Source organism: Barbatula barbatula, assembly GCF_947034865.1.
Source record: "Barbatula barbatula genome assembly, chromosome: 15".
In the NCBI taxonomy this organism is placed as follows: Eukaryota; Metazoa; Chordata; class Actinopteri; order Cypriniformes; family Nemacheilidae; genus Barbatula; species Barbatula barbatula.
In genome coordinates this window covers 9965998-9985899 of record NC_136778.1, presented here as the reverse complement: position 1 = coordinate 9985899, position 19902 = coordinate 9965998, and the positions used below count along the sequence as shown (strand labels likewise).

The 19902-nt window shown below is 41.2% G+C and overlaps 1 protein-coding gene across 1 annotated transcript in view; it reads left to right on the top strand.

The window, feature by feature from the left end:
• LOC306904202 (nesprin-1-like) overlaps window positions 1-19902 on the top strand; it is a 75163-nt gene that overhangs the window by 4957 nt on the left and 50304 nt on the right. Inside the window, exons 10-30 of the mRNA XM_079473959.1 lie at window positions 157-329; window positions 1163-1472; window positions 1577-1741; window positions 3700-4059; window positions 5165-5301; window positions 6886-7063; window positions 8455-8637; window positions 9147-9290; window positions 10287-10442; window positions 10693-10857; window positions 10956-11128; window positions 11238-11391; window positions 11528-11671; window positions 11840-12004; window positions 12114-12431; window positions 12516-12671; window positions 13946-14116; window positions 17172-17498; window positions 17583-17735; window positions 18315-18482; window positions 18674-18850. Of these exons, the coding sequence (XP_079330085.1) occupies window positions 157-329; window positions 1163-1472; window positions 1577-1741; window positions 3700-4059; window positions 5165-5301; window positions 6886-7063; window positions 8455-8637; window positions 9147-9290; window positions 10287-10442; window positions 10693-10857; window positions 10956-11128; window positions 11238-11391; window positions 11528-11671; window positions 11840-12004; window positions 12114-12431; window positions 12516-12671; window positions 13946-14116; window positions 17172-17498; window positions 17583-17735; window positions 18315-18482; window positions 18674-18850 (4077 nt within the window). The remainder of the gene's footprint in view (window positions 1-156; window positions 330-1162; window positions 1473-1576; window positions 1742-3699; window positions 4060-5164; window positions 5302-6885; window positions 7064-8454; window positions 8638-9146; window positions 9291-10286; window positions 10443-10692; window positions 10858-10955; window positions 11129-11237; window positions 11392-11527; window positions 11672-11839; window positions 12005-12113; window positions 12432-12515; window positions 12672-13945; window positions 14117-17171; window positions 17499-17582; window positions 17736-18314; window positions 18483-18673; window positions 18851-19902) is intronic.

Sequence of the window (19902 nt, the reverse complement as noted above, 5' to 3'; positions counted from 1 at the left end):
AACCAAATATATTAAATGCAGAGGAATATGAAAATGTTTGTTTTCAGTTTAACTTGAACCAAATCTCTCCTTACTCTATTGAAGAATCAGAATAATAAACAGAACAATGTTTTAAGTCTGTATGCAGGTAGCTGTAATTTGTTTCCTCTTATCCAGGATATCCTGCTTATGAAGGGCGAGGGCGAGGTGAAGCTCAACATGGCTGCTGGGAAGGCTGAGCAGATCATCAAGAGCAGCGGAGAGGTGGATCGAGGAGTGATCTGCTCTAAGCTCCAGGAAGCTGAAGATGCTTGGGCAGCGCTGCTGCTGAGAGCCATGAGCTGCCACAGGTGATTTCAGCCCATTGAACTCATTGACCCTCTTTTAAAAACATGGCTTACTGCATGACCATCAATGCAGAGGTTTGGGTCAATTTATCGTTGAAATCGAATGGGAACAAACCACGTCGATGGGAAGATCAATAGAAATATAATTACCTGGGCCATTTAGGTACTTCGGGTCAAGAGAGATAAAAGGAAAAATATAGTGGTCTGTTTTCGAATTGGCAAGTGTGCTTGACTGCAGGTGGCAGCCACCTGGGCTTTTATTCAATTTAATATCATCACAACATCATCACTATGGTAACCAAGTTATTATCTGGCTCTATCAGTTTCAATTAACACCAAGGGTGTAATGATGGAGCTGTTTTTCCAATTATCTGATGAATAATTTGGTCATGGTTTGATAGTGGGGTCTATGTTGCAGATTTTCTAAATGATATAGAGGTCGTTGTGAATATATTTGGAATGTTTCTAATATGATTAATTTTGTTACAGTTTATTCACAAATTATGTCATCAGCTAAAGAAATGTGTTGAGTTGATAGCCTTCATGACCTTTAGTATTTAGTTTTTTAGAATAAGCGTTCATTGTTGTGCTTTGAATGATATTTCAGACTGGCATGGAGTTTACAAGTTTACACATCCTGATAATCTATGTCATCTTAGTATTACCTAAAAATGTTATAGAGAGCATTTTGTGTGCTTCAGAAATGTGATGTTCCATACAATGGAGTGAACATGATCAGTGAGGTCGACAAATTTACTTATTTATTTAGTGAATGTTTTTGTATTAATTTAATTTCATAACATTTTCTTTCCCTGTGTCATTTTGTCCTGTTTTAGTCGATTGGAGTGGACCGTCAATCAGTGGGATTTATTTGTGGAGTCTCGTGCACAGTTGCAGAGATGGCTGGAAGAAGTTGGCCAGGAGGTCAAAGGACCCCTGGAACCTCAGATCGGTCTGCGCGAGAAACGAAAGCAACTGGAGAGATTGCGCCTGCTGTCATCTGATGTTGAGGACCACCAGGGTGCTCTGTGCTATCTGGAGGAGAGTGCGGCTGAACTTTACAAACGCACCGGAGACCCTGTCTTTAAGGAGGAAGAAATGATCGTCCTTAGGGCGCAGTTTGAAGATGTCAAAGCTGCAGCTGAGGTGAAATGTTTTAAATGTTTTTTTGGATGGTTGAGGTGTAACAGTGAATGATTTGACAATTCCATGTAAATAATTTAATGAGTTTGATTACTTGTCCCATTTAGGAGAGAGTCGGGCTGTCAGAGGATGTTGTTCTCGATCATAAGAAGTACATGGAAACAATCAGGGAGCTCACTGATTGGCTTATGGTGGTAGGGGAGGAGCTTCAGCAATGCTCTGACCCATGTGTTCACTCTCCCACCTTAAGTCAGAAGTTGACTGAAGTCCGGGTAAGAAAATCTAGTGACATTTTATATTTATATATAGAAGCATTTTTTAATTCTGGTTTTATTTAAATTAGTTTGAATATATAAGTAATAAAATCCCATATATTATATAAGTAATAGAAAAAACATGTTTTTTGGGGGGATTTGGCAACATCTGTAAAATAAACAGCTTTATATTCTTTAAGTTGTACATACAGTATGTGTTTCACTATATCGAACAGCATTTAAAAAATATTTTATTGTGTATGGTTTGAAATAAATGAAAACAGATCAATTCTTTTAAACAGAGAGGGTGTGAGACTGCATGTGAAATTATGTGAGACAACGATATGCATAATTGCATTTCACCTGCACATATGAGAGTGTAGCTGTGTGTGTGCGTGTGTGGGTGTATAAATAGACAGATAGAGGGATATGTACTTTTATTAACCCCATGAGGGAAATTGCACTACAATAGCAGCCACTTAGCACAGTACAGCACATTTACAAATAAAAAATTCACAGAACATTTAACATAACCAATGTGCCAACTAGAGCATTTACTATTTTCATTAAAACATATATTTTTTCATGTGTATTTGCTCTGTATGCCTGTGAACAAACGCGAATGAAAGAAAACGTCCATTTCATTCCAAATCCAGAGGTTTCTATCTCTTCCAGTCACAGATGAACAGAAGCAAGTCCTTACATGAACTCATTTAATGGAACTGCCGCATTTTTGTGCTGATTTGCTTGTGACACCTTCTGTTCATCTCCACAACACGTTCAAAGAATGAAGTGTACGTTCAATGAGAGGGAAAATGAGAGTGAGAAAGAAGATACCAGAAGCAGTGAGAATCCAATAAGAGGCGCTAGAAAAGGGGGGGAACTGGGGGGCAGATTTAGCTTTTTACACCTTTATCCGAGGATAATCAGTGCCAGTCAGAGGGAATGAAAGAGTGGTAGACAGGAAACAGAGGAACAAAAACTAAAGGAGCACTTCGGATAAGCTATTCAAATACAGCTATCCTTTTCAGTGTGTGTTTTTTCAGGGATCAAACGTTTTTAAATCGGGTTCTTTTTGCTTCTTTGAGCACTGAGCTGTCCTGTAACTCAGTGGTTAGAGGATGGTGCTCGCAATGGCAAGGTCGGGTGTTTGAACCCAGGGATTGCACATAGCCTATTTAGAAACAAATGTATAATGCATTGTAAGTTGCTTTGGATAAAAGCATAAATGTAAATGCATTTATTATACAGTAGCTATGTTTAGAAAATGCTTAACGCTGTGAATGATATACAGCACTTCAATTTAAAGAAGGTTTGATATTTTTCTGCTGTCATAATTTTATAGAACAGTTACATTTTTCCAAAAATGTTGATTTTTTTTATGTTTGCTGGGTTTTAAGGGTCTTCATGATAAGCAACAGGAAACACATCTCTGGAGGGCATGCATGAGATCTGAGAACATGTATAGATTTATACATCAGTCCAAAATGATCATCTGAGAATAACTTTATTAGGACCATTGTATTTTCATTTATTCATTCATTCAACTTGACTTTGACAGGTAGCTAACATATACTTATACATTTAAATAAATAGGCTATAAATATATATTTTTAATTATTATTCACGGTCAGCCTGATTTTTTTAACTCAACTTTGAGACACTATATTTTCCATCATTAACAATATTAAATGTATGGATAATGTATGCATTTGTAATTTGAATGTGAGATGAATGTGACACTGAAGCTAGACTCTATAGAAGAGGAGGTAGTGTAGGAAAAAGGAATGATGCGGAGGGGATTAGCGCTCATTTTCTGCAGCGCGAGAAAACTGAGAGCGGAGTTTTTAACGAGCTCTAGACCGCCGTGAGAATCGCGAGCCGCGGCGACAGCGCTTGAATAACAGCCACCGATATGCCGCAGTTTCCGTAGCAACTTTACCCTCCCTCTCCTTCTCGCTCCCTCCCTCCTTCAGGGGCTGCTGGAGCGCGGCGCGTGCGAGGGACGCGAGCGGCTGAGGCGCGTGCGGTTGAGCGCGGAGAGAGCCGGAAGTCACACGGCGGCGGCGGGCTGCGAGCTGATGGATGGAGAGGTGGCGGCTCTGGCTCGAGCCCTGCACCAGTGGGAGGGAGCATCGCTACGAGCCCGCGACACCCTGGAGACGGCCGTGGCCGCGGCGACGGGGGCCGAGATGGAGCAGACGCGGCTGACCGCGCAGTTGGAGGGGGAAATGGAGAAGCTTGAGGCGCAGTTGAAAGAGTGGAGCGAGGGACTGAGCAGCGCGGAGAGGAGGAACAGCGGAGCTGCGGCGGTGGAGGGATGGACGGTAGCCAAGGTAATTAAGTGGAGATGAGGAACGCGGGGGGGGGGGGGACGGGGTATAAGGTGAAAGGTATTTAATTATAGTTTATGTATAGATTATATAAACAGTCAAACAGCTAGGCCTGTTGTTAAGAGTCGACGGCTTAAACAAATAGCAAGTCTCAGTCATTATTAGATTGTTTGTTGTTATCGTTATATAGCAGCACGCGCTTATTTCCTAGAAATTTCCTAGATTTCAATTTTCTTTCTTTTAAACATGTCCGACTAACTTGCTGTTTCTCTTAAACTAAGTCGTGATGTTTTGCTTCTGCGGAGGTTGTTTTAACTCCCATCTGCCTCTTGCTGTTCAGATCATTAAAAAAGAAGTGCCGTTTATTTCATTTTAATAGGGGTAATTGTCACTATAGTGAATCTAATAGTGGCTCTTTCACTTTCTCTAATCCCCGTTTCCGCTGTCCGGACTTGTTTGTGTTACACGCTCGTTTGTGCGGCACAGGCTCCTCGACATCTGACAGCTGACTCCCATCGGGAGCGGGAGAGACAGAGGAGGGGAGGAACGCGGGAGGGAATATGAAAACAGGAGGGAGGGAAAGAGAGAAAGTGAGATCACAAGCCAGAGAACATGTCAAAGGCGGAGAGTAGTGAATTAGAGCCACGGAAGAGGGTGGAAGAGTGCAGCATGTGAAGTGGAAGAGAGGAGGGGTGGAAGAAGGAAGAGGAGGAGAGAATCTAGAAGAGGAAGTGTTCTGTAGAGGGAAATCAGGGAAGCATTTCCTCTTTTTTTGTGAAGGAGGGTGGAAACTCAGAGAGAGAGAGAGAGAGAGAGAGAGAGAGAGAGAGAGAGACATGACTTTGGCTCTGTTTCATTTCAAGCATGTTGGAAGAAGCGGGAAGGCTTCCTGCTCTTGCTGAAGAACAGAAATGCTTTTGTAAGAAGCCCGTTATTGAGTTGAATAGAGCTGTTTGTCAATGCTCACAAGTGTTTGTATGTGTGTGTGTGTGTGCAGAACTTTGCTAGAAGGAGCATCAAGCCGATAAATGAGATTTCGGACGTCAAGCCTGGCCTCTGTACTGACACTCTCTCTCCTGCTGTGTGTGTTTTTGTGCGTGTCCGTCAGGGTGTTTTGGAGGGGCTTCAGGCAGCCGAAGTTATGGAAGAGAAGCTAAAAGCGCAGTTGAATGAGCTGTGTGGGTTCTCTGGTGATCTGGGTCCTCAGTCGGACAGGGTCAGCGCTCTGATCAAGCTACATAACAGGTGAGTGCTGAAGACGTGCAAGGCATATGCATGAGGTTAGAGGGTTTAAAGTCAAACAGTCACAGTCTGTTTTGGTTTAACATTCCATTGGCTGGAAGTTTGTTTACTTTGTGCAGACAAGTAAAACATGTTACAGAGCTCCCATGTAATTGCGTCTTAAAAGTTTTTAACGTTGTAAGCTTTTATAAACCTTCAGCACTAACATGCCAATTTCTATGTAAATTAGGCTATTATAGATGTTCTTTATTCATAAAAGTCAGCAGGTTTTTGTCTCATACAGTTTATGAAGCTCTTTTGCAACTTGTGGAGAGCAGACATTTAATAAGTTTAAGGGTTGTATGTTTGTGTACATTTCTTTGCATTAATGGTAATTCATATGGTTATTCATATAGACGCGGAAAAAATTAAGAGACCATTTTCATTTAATCTAGATGTATAGTGGCCAGTAGCTGTTGAATTTCAACAAAATCAAAGGTCAGGAGTGACATAAAGTCATCCAACAGCCCTGTGAAACACTGACAGCATGACAAGACACATAAAAACTGTGATAAATATTGCGGTTTCCACATAAATCAAGGTTATCACATAATACATCATTTCTGAACTTTTCCTAAATACACGTAAAAATACTGCTGTTGTATTGTTTAAAAGTGAATATGAACTTGTTTTCTTTGGGGCATTTGAGTTGTGAAAACATACAAAGCATCTTTAAATTTTCTCAGTTCAGGTGTTTTAAACTCTGATCAAGTGCATGGACTGTACAGTGGATGTGGAGTATTTTGACAGTCTAAGTAATATACTGTATGCAAGGTGTCTGCAAGTTGCATGCATTGCAGAATTTAAGGGTAGACTTGTTTGTACTGTAATATTTGCATAATTCCTGAAGTGAATCCGGTGCTGAAACAACGCAAAACTAACACTGTTTGTAGTTAATTCCAGCTTGTGTTGAGCAAATGACTAATTGTATTATTACATAAAATCAAATCTAATAAATGAACACAAGAATAATAAACAAAGGAGTACATTTTAATTGCCTCGTATGCAACTACCAAAAGTTCATAAAAAATTCATTTGAATTAATGTGTGTCATCCCATAGGTACAGTAGACAGACAGATTGAAATGAATATCTATAAATATTTATTGTGGTTTGTTGCTCCAGACATGCGTTTTATCTATTCAAATCAATACATTTACACGTATAAATTGTGTGAATTGAGGTGACTGTAGGCATGTGATATATAACACCTCACAGTATGTTTCAGTTGAGAGCACCTGTCATGACTGCAGGCTGTGCCTTGTTAGCATGCTTTTCAAGTATAACGGCAAACAAGAAAAAATCTTGCTTATCTGTCCAGCCTCATCCACATTCATGTGTGCTTGTGTAAATACATGCTAGTGTATTCTTGTGTGCATCCGTTCTGCTGCGTTTTCACTTTTTGATACCTAAAGTCTCCCTCTGAGGGAGCCTGTCATTGAAACAGATGCACACCTTGCGCTATAAACCCCGCGCACACACACAATTTAAGCCCAGCCTTTCCTTTTTTAACACATCTATGTGTGGGTCTTTCTCTCATTTTCTCCAGTCTAAGCCTGCGAGCCTCTCGGGAATGTCAGAATAAGGAGAAACTCCTAGAACAACGTTTCCGCTCCTCTCTACATGACTTCCGGCAGTGGCTGGTCAATGCCAATATCTCCACTGCCAAATGCTTTGACTCCCCGCATAGCATCCAGGATGCCTCTGCTGCTCTCCAGAGGATCCAGGTAGGTGAAGAAGTTCCCTGTCCAGGGGGGCTCATCCTACCAGGACAAGATTCTTGAATTATAGCCAGTTTGACCGCCGCAGGTTGTCTGTTTTCTTGTCATGTACATTAGGGTGGGCCCTGGGCAGTATTTGATAAAGTGGCCGTCTATTCTCAGGTCCCATGGGCCAGTTTATGAATCCACCGTACAGCCAAAGATGTGCCAGACTGGGCTATTTATGACTTCAATTAGCACAGCAGAAGACCTGTGAGAGCACACGCAAATGCATAGTAATGATGTATAGCTGTGATGAAGGTTAGGTCTGGACACAATGAAAGTTTCACAGATCATTGCACAAGGCGAACATGCATCTGGGGCGCCTGCAGGAACCAAAAATAGAAATGGGGTGTTCGTCTTCTGAATAAAAGTGGTAGCTGGATCTTATAGTAAAGTTTTTAGTGTTGACCAAAGTTTTAAAGCATTCAAAACCTGTGTACAGTACAAGAAGTGACTGGTAATTCAACTTAAATTATTTTGTTTATTATTATTTATTTGTTGTATATTTAATTATTTTAAGTGAATAAATAATAGTAACCAACAATAAAGAAAATACATAAACAAAAACAAATAATAATTAGTAAGTAAAAAATATTGATAAAAACAATAGAGTACATAAATAATAATAGACAGCAATAAAAAATTTAAACACAACAAAATAAATAGCTATTTGGTTTCTGACATAAAGTGCACACAAGTTGAGAAAAATATTAATGCTTTATTTGATTAAGTTTTATTAAAGATTAATACCACAAAAGAAAGGGAGCACATGCGCACAATGCATCATTTATTAAATTATATCTAAAATACATCCCCCTTGGCTTTACATGCTCCTTTATTTAATATTTTCAGCTACCAGCAAGACGGTCTTACAGTACCACTGTCAACTCTCTTAAACATGTTAAACAATCTGCGTTTCCATATTTAAATCCCTTCCACTAAATTCAGTAGATTTCCCCCCACAATTCATAGAGAATAGGATACGTACAAATAAAAAAAGAGGTGTAACAGACAATAGAAAAATAATGCCAAAAATAATAGGGATGTAGGGGAGACGCTCATATTTTATTTACCATCGCAGACATTTCAAATATGGAACAATGTTTCTGCATGGCTTACTTCCCTGAACCGCCAACACAGCAGCAGACATGCTTTGGGTCATACATAATTGCGTCCGTACCGTTTGAGCAGAGAAAGAGGAAAAAGGAGGGGACGTATGCACGTCACAGATGGTCAGACATTCCCGCTGGGTTTCTGTCAGTGTCTGAACGTGACTCATCGCGCTTACAGCCCTCTGATCTGTGATACTCTGCTTGTGTCTCTATGGCTGATGTCTTGCTCTTTCTGCCCCACAGGAGTTCATGAGTGACAGGCAGCAGGGCCAGACCAGACTAAATGCCGTCCTGACATACACGGAGCAGCTTAGCAGCGTGGTGGCTGCGGAGAGGGTGGAAGCCATCGGGGCCAAAGCAAGTGCAGCCAAAGATGATTGGAGGAGCCTAATGGAGAATCTACAGAGGAGAGAGACGGCCCTACAGGTACTGTAGAGCTGATCTTAAACTGGATTGGAAACTGAATCTGGCTGTAAAAAGTCTGAAATGAGATTCTCATTAGGAGATTAGAAGCATCAAAGTTTGATTTCAACCATTCATTTCAATATGATCTTTGACATGATCTTACTAGGTCAATATTAAAGATATCAAGGGTACATTATGTAGGATGAACATACAGTAAATAAAAATAAATAACTTAAGCTGAGTTTTCACAGACTTGGTCACAACTGTGGGCAAAGGAGGGCGGTAGATGAATCCAAGTATAAAAGGTTCAATTTATTTAGGATGTTTTTGATTTTGCATGTAACTGTTCCCATAGATATATCAGTTTTATTAAGTTAATCTTTTTCTTAAATGTGAAAAAAGTATTGATGAAGAATGAGTAAGTGACCCTAAACATTTGAATGGTATCAATGGAAATATCTTTTGTGTTGGGCTCTATAAAGTCAACATTGCAAACTGAGCTACATGTGTAACATAACATGTGTTGACAGGTTCTGCAATCTCAGATGGAGGACTTTGAAGCAAGTGTGGAACCCCTGCAAGACTGGCTGAACAGAACTGAGATTAGCGTGCAGGAAAGCAGCGCTCGCCTTCACGATTTGCCAGCCAAGAGACAAGAACTCGCCAAACTTCAGGTACCCTTACATCCTACCCATCATCCTATTGATTCGGTTAAATCACCCGTTGCTGTTTACCTTCCTGTTCTCTCTGACCTTACTTAGATAGTCTGTGTAATATAATTCATTAACAAGAGGACAAACTATGGATTATTTATCAATAGATTATAATAAAAAAGAATTTGCAGCATGTTTTTTAACATAATCTGACATCTTTAAATGCACCACATCTGAACCCAGCATTTCATAATATTATCCGATAAAATGTGGCAGAGGAATTTGCGGTACTTAAACTCTATTAAATCGGTTCGACAGACGCTGTATCTGTTGGAGATAATGAAACAAGCCCTGTCTGTCAGTACTGATTCTGCTGAGTCAAGCTTTTTGCTAATATGAAGGATAATAATGAGATGCGGGCCTAATTAATTTTTTCAGAACAGCGTTCTTCTCAATTTGCACTCAAAGAACAAAAAACCCAATATCGTATTATGTGAAAGTAGAACAGAAGTCGGAAAGATAAATATTCCTATTTTTGCCTTATCGCAAAATCTCTCATCTCTATTTTTGTATTGCTTTGTCGCCCACAGGGCCCTTTTGTTTGCTCTGTCGGCAATTACATTTCCAACAGTGTATGCGTTGAGTGTGTTGAGGTCCTCTGAGTAATTATCTAGCCCTCCCTCCGTCCCGTTCCCCTCTTTTACCCACTTTTCCTTCTAATCCATTTATCCCTAGAGTGCACCCAACATGATAGACTCTATTATCATGAACTGTGTCTGCCTAAATGACAATTTCACACTGTGCTCTTTTTTTCCATCTCAAGAAAAAAGCAAGAAATTTGGTTTGGTTGGTCTTTTGTGCCCTTGATTTATTAAGTGTGTTTAGTAAAAGTTTTCCTTGGCTGTTGCCAAAATCTCAGATTTTTTGTGTCTGTGTGATATTTCACGGCATGAACCCTCCTCTTTCTTTTTCCTTTGACCCCTGCTTGCACTGTGACCCCCTGTTGCTCATCCTCAGGGGTTGCTGGAAGAGATGCACTCCAGAGAGTCTGAACTGGCAGGGCTGAGAGAGAGAGCACATGGCCTCTGGGATGGTCAGGGTGCTGGGAAGAGTTTTGTGCATCGAGTGTGTCAGCTAGCTGCATGCTACCTTGCCCTGAGCAACCTGATTAAGGTAACCTCCACTACCTGTGTGTATACCTCACCTGTCCTGTGCTTGCTTTGTACATCATTACCATTATCTGTGATGGAAGAAAATGTATTATTTAGTTTTTTACTTATTGAGATTTAAAAAATAAAATAAAAAGATAAAAAAGCTAATTTAAAATTAAATACAATTTAAATCAAAGGGAAAAACAGAGCGGTTTATATTTTTCCAGCCCTGTACTCTTCTTGTCTTGACCTCTGTTCTGTCCCATCTGCAGGAGAAGGTGTCCAGGGTAGAACGAGTGGTGGGAGAGCATCAGCTTTTCTCACAGGGCTTGCAGGAACTTCAGAACTGGGTTTCAGAGTCCCAGCAGGTACTAAAGACCTGCAGATCTCCTACATCTGACAAGAGTGTCCTCATTACCAGAATGGGCCAGCTTGAGGTACATTTATTGTGCAGATGTTACATTTTTTATTAACACTGAAGCCACTATGGTTAGAATTATCTAGAGCAGTGTAATATAATTTTTGTCAATTCCAGGCTCTACTGACAGCTTGTCAGGGAAGAGAAATCCAGTTGAAGATGCTTATTACTAAAGGGGAGTCTGTCCAGAGAAACACTTCAGCCGAGGGCGTACCAGTAGTTCGCAAGCAGATCCAAGACCTCAAAGACTCATGGGATTCACTCTTGTCCTCATCAATACAATGCAAAAGGTCAGACAGATTTCCTAGACCTAAAAGCTTCTGTCATTATGTTCTTCAAATATGAGTGTGGGAATGATGGAGAATTGTGCCTCAGGTTATGTTGTTTCCATGCATACAGCCAGCTGGAAGGAGCCTTGTCACACTGGACCAGTTACCAGGAGGATGTCAGTCAGTTTGAGTGCTGGATGGAGCGAGTGGAAGAGAGTCTTGGCAACTCAGACAAACACTACTCCGAAATGAGAGACAAGACTGCAAATCTGGGCCGTGCCAAGGCAACAAAACTTTACATTTGATCAGAGAAATCAGAGCACCTCCTTGACTTCTGTTTTTTTTTTAATATGATGCAGCTGAGTTGGCTCATATTTGGCGTTTATTGCTTTAAATGCTTTGTTTTTTCTTGTTGTACAGCTCCTCTATGAAGAAGTTCTCAGCCATTCCAGCCCCTTACAGACGATTGCAACCAAGGGTTCCAACATGGCTGAACATGCAGTCACCCAAAAGGAGATTCAGAAACTTAATGAGAATTATGCAGCTATTAAAGATAAAGCCAAGGTATGCAGATCATGCCTGATCTCAATGTGTATAGTTATGTTAACAGGAATTATTTACCACATAGTAGTAGAAAACAGTCAATCTGATTTCCTGCAATGATCTGTACAAGGTGTCCATGAGATGCCATGCATTAAATATATTATATATGAGATGCTGTTGGTGTTTCAGGCATCTGTCAGTAAGGCAGAAGAATTGGTTCTGCTCCATCAAGAGTACCAGCGCGGACTACACATGTTTGAAGACTGGCTGGAGCAAGAACAGAGTAGTCTGGCTCTTTTATCACCACTGGATGAAGATATCAGTTCTCTGGAGAATACTTTGAAAGAACTGCAGGTTAGTAATTCTGATTTCATTTTACTCCTTTTTTATTTCGTTAAAAGAAACATCCCCAAACCTTTAGCTTGAAGTGAGACAGCCATCATGTGTCTGAAATCATCTCCAGATTCTCCAGTCTCATTGTCCTAAGGGACATAACTTGCTCAGCTCAGTTCTTGCGAGTCGAGAAAGGGTCGTTCCATGGGGAGCTCCTCAAATCGAGGATCGGGCCCTGGAAACAGCACAGACCGAATGGGAGGGGTACCAAGACCGGCTCGGGGAGACCAAAGTCCAGGTAGAGCAGGCCCTCGCAAGGGTTCAGCGACTAGAGGGTCTTTTCCAAAACCTGGACCAGTGGTTAGTAGACTTGGAGCTCAAAGTCAAAGTGAGAAGCCATCGTCGCTCTGATGTCACTGCAAAGGAGACCCAGCTACAGCAGTTGAAGGTAAATGCAGCTGTAGATATGGATGCTCTTTATGAGCACTAGTTTGAAGGATTTTTAGGTTTTCATGTTGTTGTGTCTCTGCAGCGATGGCAGATTGAAGCCGCTCAGCATCAGGCTGAGGTGGAGGGCCTAAGCGCTCTTGCACAGCAGGTCGTAGAGGATGCTCATGTCAGTGGCCGGATCAGTACCAGGGTTACACAACTCACTACGCGCTATCATGCTTTGCTACTACAGATACAGGCAAGTCAGCGCTTTACAGCACATCAAAGGAATAGTTCACCCAAGATTTTTAATTTTGAAACTGAAATCTTGAAATAGAATTCTTTTTATATTAAAAATTCTAAATATTATTGCTTTTTGTCAAATGTAAAAATGTTTGAAAACTTTTCATTGTAATTGCTTGGCAAATTTAGCAATTACATTTTTTTATTTATTGTAATTACATGGCAAATCTTTCCCGGTAATATTTATTTGTAGTTATGCAGCTAGTTGCTACTTACTGTAGATTTATATTTATCAAATTCTTTAAGATAAGTCTTTATCTTTACAGAAAAAAACCATACAATTTCCAGAAACCAGAAATCCTCTAATTTTGGTTCCTAGAAATGTTTTAGGTATTTTCTGTAAAGATAAAGGCTTGTTAATGTTTAATGTAAATTTATCTTTGAACAAGCTGATGCCAGTAAATTACATAAATGTAAATCTACAGTAAGTTACTGGCTAACTGCTGCCAGGAATACTGTAATTGCTACAGAATGTTTTTAATTCAATAAATATGTTACTATGTCACTACACTTTAAACATACATTTCTAACTAACACTCAGGTCCTTCTGTATGTATTTGGCCTGCAGTGGCGTTTTATTTTAGTAAAACCTAGTGTCATTCACTCACCCGCATTTGCTGCCAAAACAAACTGATTTTGAAATCCTCAGCCGTCAAAACTTTGGAAGCTGTCCAGCGTGGTAAACCAGCTCTTGTTTATTCCCATCGTCCCTCTAGGAGGACAAAAATAAAAGCTGTGGTGGAAAATCAATGTCTCTCCCACGTAGAGACCTAAGCTTGTAATTAAACAATATACGAGCCAATCTTGCCCATCAATCGCTGCTGCTGTTTCATGGCAACAACGGAATTGTTTTTAACACTTGCTCTAACACCTCTCCTTTATGCTCACTTCTGCCTGACATACGTTCACGCACAAACCCTGACTATGACACATATGAGTGTAATTATCCTCTGAGAAACAACAGGCCACCGCATGCGCTACAGCGAGGGGCCATTATGTGTCTGCGGATAGGTGCGCGCTCAGCACAGCCCAAAGCGTTAATTGGTGCCACGCGCATGAGGGATCTGCATGTCAAGTGAAGAATGCGGCAAAATAGCTTCGCTTTTAGCCCCCAGGAGCGAACGGCCACAACCGTGCAGCACGGAATCAATCAAAACACGACATTCTGGTATCGAGAAAAATGAGTGTTCTTGACAATGAGCCTTTCAGATTTTCTCTTTTGTCATTCAGGAGACCCTCAGACAGCTCCAGGAGGAGATGCAGAGCATCACAGAGGCGCAGAACGCTCTAAGGACCTTCTCTGATTGGCTCAGTGGCGCGAGGAAGAATTTAAAAATGTTTACAGAGAAAATTGAAGCCCTTGACCGTGTTACCATGGAAAGGAAGATGAAGAGGCTGGAGGTATGGAATGAAAAACACTGCATTATATAGGATTTCTTTCGCCTTTGACTTTTAGGTGCATAAGGGTTTTGTGATTCGAGCCAAAAACATTAAAATTTTGTTTTTGTTTTTAATTTAAAGAGACCAAACGCTATGCACATATGTTTATTCAATTAAATTGTCGCAAACCAACATATCTAGGCATATATTTTCCATTTCTTATACATTAATCATACGTATCTACTGTATATACTTTTATGCATAGACTATAAGAAAATATGAACATATGAACTGTATCCTGTGGTTTAGAGCTATTGATTCGGCCTGATAAAATCACACACACGCACACTACAGACTGTTACTCTCAGTGGGGCTGGCACAGTTTTGTGCCCATATTTGAGATTGTGAGGCCAGTGCATGTGTGTGCGCACATGTGCGAGTCTCTTTGTGTACCATATTGATCATATCCCTACGAAGACAAAGCAAAAAAGCTTTAGTGCAGTTGCACCCTATGTGCACACACACACACGTATCCTTCCACATACTCCCCCACTGAGAGATCTGAGATGAAGGAGCGGCCTGTCTATGGAACCTGCTGGCACAGACTTTGTAATTGATGCTATGCCCTTACAGCTTCAGCATCGCATGCACACTCTTCTATATTACACACACTCACATGCAAGCATACACACAAACATCTACCGGGGTTTACACGGCACATCCACATGCAATGCTCATTTGGCTCAGGCTTACATATACTGTTAATAGAGTTCATAATGTTGGATCGATGGTCACACGGTGACGTCCACACACACCCACACACACATATGTACGGTCTGTTAAACAGCACCAATATAGTAGGCGCATTTATTTCAGAAGTAATAACCATTCAATTAAATATGCGTTTTTTCGACAGCCCAATGCAACATATATCTGGCCCCAATTATCTTCGCTCTTACATCGTTCCGCATCGGTAACGTCTTGTCTTCCCTTTTTGTGCTCGGAGATCATCATTAAAACACTGGGCTTTAGGGCTGCAACAACGAATCGATAAAATCGATAAAAATCGATTATTAAAAATGTTGGCAACGAATTTCATTATCGATTCGTTGTATCGCGCGACTATAACGCGCGCCACATGTTTGAGTGGCGTGAGCGTGGCGTTTCTGTTGCGTGTCAGCTCTGTGGCGGCTGCGTCGTGTTTTCTGTATCTTTGCACACCAGCACCGTGCCTGACGCGGCGCTGGCGCGCTGCTGCTGCTATAGGTGACATAGAGGGAGGCCGCCGACAGACAAGGGTCTTGTATTCACGACAAGTTTAAACTTTTTTCACATAACCTACACCTTCCAAAATCCGAAAAATGAGTAAGTAGGCTGTCTGTTTATTTAAATAACATTTCCAAATGTTTTGTAGCTTTATTACCTGATGTTGGACCGTCACTCAGATGACACACTAGACTACGTTGTTATTGTAGTGTGTCATATTTTTTTCCATTTTTAATCACATTGTTAAGAGCGTAAAAAACAAAAATAATTCAGTCACCAATACATTTTGGGGTTTAATACGAACCACAATTCGTATTAAGATGATTCTCAGATATGTTATTAAAGATGTAACGTAATCAATTGATGCACGAGTTTACTTTATGCAATATGTGTTTAAGATGGACATAAATTAATATTCCCATTCAATGCAATGTATCTTTTCATTGGATATAGCCTAAGCATTTTCTTGGAGGAAGATTTTATGGAAAAAAGTAGTTAATTGGAGTATTCATTTGCAACATTTTAGTAATAATATCTCATACTTAATAGGAATATTAATGTATAATTTATTTCAATATTCACTTGTTGTTTCTCCAAAAATGCATTATAAACATGATTTAACTCCTGATGTTTTCTACAGTGGACATGTAAACCCCGTAACGTGTAGATGTTGGTTTAATGAAATTCAATTTGAAAATACGATCAAATAAATGATGATTAGCTTTCAAACATCAAAATGGCATTCATTAATATGTATTCGTGTACAAAATTACATATAAACATCTTTTCCTATTCTATTTTGCCTGGAAACGCTTCCAACACGCTTGCGTGTCTCGTGAAAAATAGGCGTCGATTCAATTCCTAGCATGCACGCGTTTTCCGTGCGGCTCGTCTCACGCAGGCAGTGTGCAAGCTCTAACCTGTTAACATGGGAGCCGATTTAAAAACGGTCACGCCAGGCTTCTGAGACGCTCACGCCACGCATCTAGTGTGTCACAGGACTAAAAAAAGTTGATCGCGCCGCGCAGCATAGCGGAGAAAAAATAAATTAAAAAAAGCAGAGCGGAGGTAGAGGAAAGACCATCAGAGAGACCCGAAAAAAACAGCAAACCATGAGAGGCTTCTTGATGGGAAATGCATCATGTAAACCACAGCAAGCTGTAATAATAATATAATAAGTAATAATAAAGCTTTTGAAATATGTTTTGCAATGTCAGTTCTATTTTTCAATAAAGGGTTGAAAATGAATGCTTTTAAAAATTTGTATCCGATTCATCGATTAATCGAACAAATAATCGACAGATTAATCGATTATTAAAATAATCGTTAGTTGCAGCTCTACTGGGCTTCCTTTCCCTGTCAACAACCCAGCAGTAGCCCCAGATTCAGGGGTACAGCCGGGAGCCTCTCGTGTACGGCTCTTTATACAGACCACAGGCTGATATCATATTGAGATGCTTCCTGCTTAAAGGTAAAGAGCAAATGAGAGTAGGAGGGGCCGAGTGGGCTTGTTGCTGGGGAAACCCCACTGCGCCAGACCCATTTAAGGCCTGGGTAATTGGTGCTTCCTCTCATATCTCTGACACAGGTGTCAGGAGCCCGGCAGGCTTCAAAGCACCCGTCAGAGGTCCACTTCAGAGAAGCACACTTCCAACCTAAAACCAAACGTGAATAGAAGCTGTATTGGGAAAGCCTGTATTTTCCCTTTGGACTTATAGATTTTTTTGTTTGTTTGTTATTGTTCTTTCTGTCATATTTCATGTTGTTTTGTTTTAAAAGAAGAGTTGATGATGTTCTCTCACCCCTGCAGTCTCTACAGGGGGATATGGATAACGGTCACAGCCTTCTCAAAATGCTTCGGGAACGTTCAGAGCAGGCGGTACCCTTCCTGGATGACCCCGGAGCATCAAAGCTGGAGAGGGATGTGCAGACGGGCAGATCACAACTTGAAAAGCTTACGCTGGGGCTACAAGAAGAACACACAACCCTAGAAAGGGGAATTGTGCTTTATAAAGATTTTCAAGAACGCTGCAAGAGTCAAATGCAGTGGCTCAGGGAGACTCGTGGTCTGCTCAGCTCCACTGTTGAACCCAGAGCAGAACTATACCAGAGAAAAGCACAGCTGACCAAGTACAAGGTAGAGTCCATGTCAATTAATAGTGCACTTTGTCTGTATTTTGAAATGTTTTTGTTAGTTTCGAGTTGTGCGGGTTGTGTCCAGGCCGTGGAGCAGACTTTGCTGTCTCGTGATTCAGCGGTGAGCTTCGTTCTAGAGAAAGGGGAAAGCTTGCTGAGGCTGCTACACTCCCCGTCTATCACAGACAACTTGACCAGATTACAGACGGACTATCAGGAGTTGTGCTTCTCAGCACGGGTAAGTGTACATTCACTGCAGAACTGCTTTACATAAAGTAGGATTGTAAAAATACCGTTTTAGAAAATGTGGGTATATACGTTCACATGGCAAAGCCCTCCCAGTCCTTGAAGCACATTTATAGAACCTCTATAAAAAATGGGTCCTTGAGAACATGCCATCATGTATATCAAAGTTATCAGAGCAAAACTGTACAACCAGGACAACACGTACACATCTATACATATCAACGTTTTCTTTCTTATGTATTTCACCTGCTGATCACAACAGAGCTAATTTCTGCATAAAATCTATAATGTGCAGTACAGCTTATTTCATTCTAAGGGACTTTTCCGGGGTACAGAAAATGTCCACTTTAAACTTTTGAATATTAATGGGGAAGCTCTCTGCGCTATTTCCTAAAAGATGACATCCACTGATTGCAGTTAGTACAGAGTGCTATCATTTTCCAATGATCCATCACATGCTTGCAGCTGTCGGAAGCTGTTTCTGTGCGTGATCATTTCCAGCTCTGCATTTATAATAACTGCTTTCGTTTGAGTGCTTCGTCAATTAAATGGTGTGAATGTATTTCCTAAGTCCCACGTTCAGAGACTGGAGGGGCAGGTGAAGAAACAGGAAGCGTACCACAAAGAGCTTCAGGAAATCGAGCGCTGGCTACTGCAGATGTCCAGCAGGATGGTGACACCCGACCCGTCATCGAGCGGCGGCCTTGAAGCTGCCACTCAGCAGCTGGCCACACATAAGGTGACCAATCACAAGGCTTTACATAAAATCAATACTCCTCAAATAACCAATCAAATAGAAAACATACTTTACAAAACAAAATCTTAATGTCAGAATAGAAACATTTTGGCCTGTTTGAAAACATTCCTTCTGGACAAGGATTTGTTATGTAGACTCAGCATGAATTTGCACATATTGTCGCCTCATTTCAGGCTATAATGGAGGAGATTGCAGGCTTTGAGGAGCGTCTGGCTGCGCTGAAGGACAAGGGAGAGGAGCTGTTGTCCGGCTGCAGCGAGCGCCTCCAGGCTCGACTTCGCCAGCAAATTCAGGTTCACCAGCAGGGAGCAAAAGACAGCTACTCTGCCATCTGCAGCACTGCCCAGCGTGTGAGTCCTCCTGCCAACACACCATCACTAGACCTACATAGAGTGTGCCTAAAATAAAGAGTACTGTAAATATAGACCCACTGCTTCTGTAGTTAAACTGTTATCCTGTCTTTAAAAGCCCTAATATTGTTCGTTTGAACATTTTAAAATAGTTTTGTAGGATTAAGTGCATGTTAATTATTAGTATAATTTCCAGTTATTGTGCCAGTGTCACTGTGTATTTTTCCTCACATGAAAGCCTTTTCCAGCAAACTCATGTGCAGTGTGCCAATTTATATCCGCTCTGCCAGAACCTGCAGATTATTTTAATCCGCCCAGTCTGGCTTTCTATTGGCACCAAGTGAAGTGTTGACAAAATACTCGATTCAATGCATTTGTATTTTAAATCAGATTAAATCAACCCTTACCACCAGTCAATAAACCAGAGAGGCCTGGCTATAAAATGCGCTTGACATTTGACTCATGCATACCGGCAAGACCATCACTAGGCACTCCGTGAAAGCAAATCATTTAAGCTTAAGGCAATGAAAGGGAGCACAGCCCCCCCCTGTTAGCAATCAGCACCCCCCCCCAACTGCCGCATCCCACCAAAAGCTGCCACCTGCCTTCTTCTAAAAACCCTAATCACACTCACCCCTAATATGGCACCCGATAGCCACTCTCTGCCATCTGACGCAGTGCCTTCTCCGTCGCTCTCGGAGTCTATTAATACCTCACCACCTTCCCATGCCAGTTTTATTTTGCACAAATCAGTCAACACTACCCCAGACATTGATAAAACCCCTCCCTTTCTATTTACTAGTTTCGACCCCCTGCGAACATCTTGCGCCAACCTTGCCAGAACAATGCCGCCCCGAAAATCCCGCCACCTGGCAATCTGGTCAATGAGTTCCGCAGTCTGCACGTGCTCTGCCAACACCCACCGTCTGCCAAAGCAAGCCGGTCTTTACCTGCCCCCCGCGAGGGCTTTTGAATTAAGAATGTCAATCAGCGTCATCTTTTCTGCTCATAGGATTAGAGATGCCAGAGCATTCAACACCTGTCAAATGGTC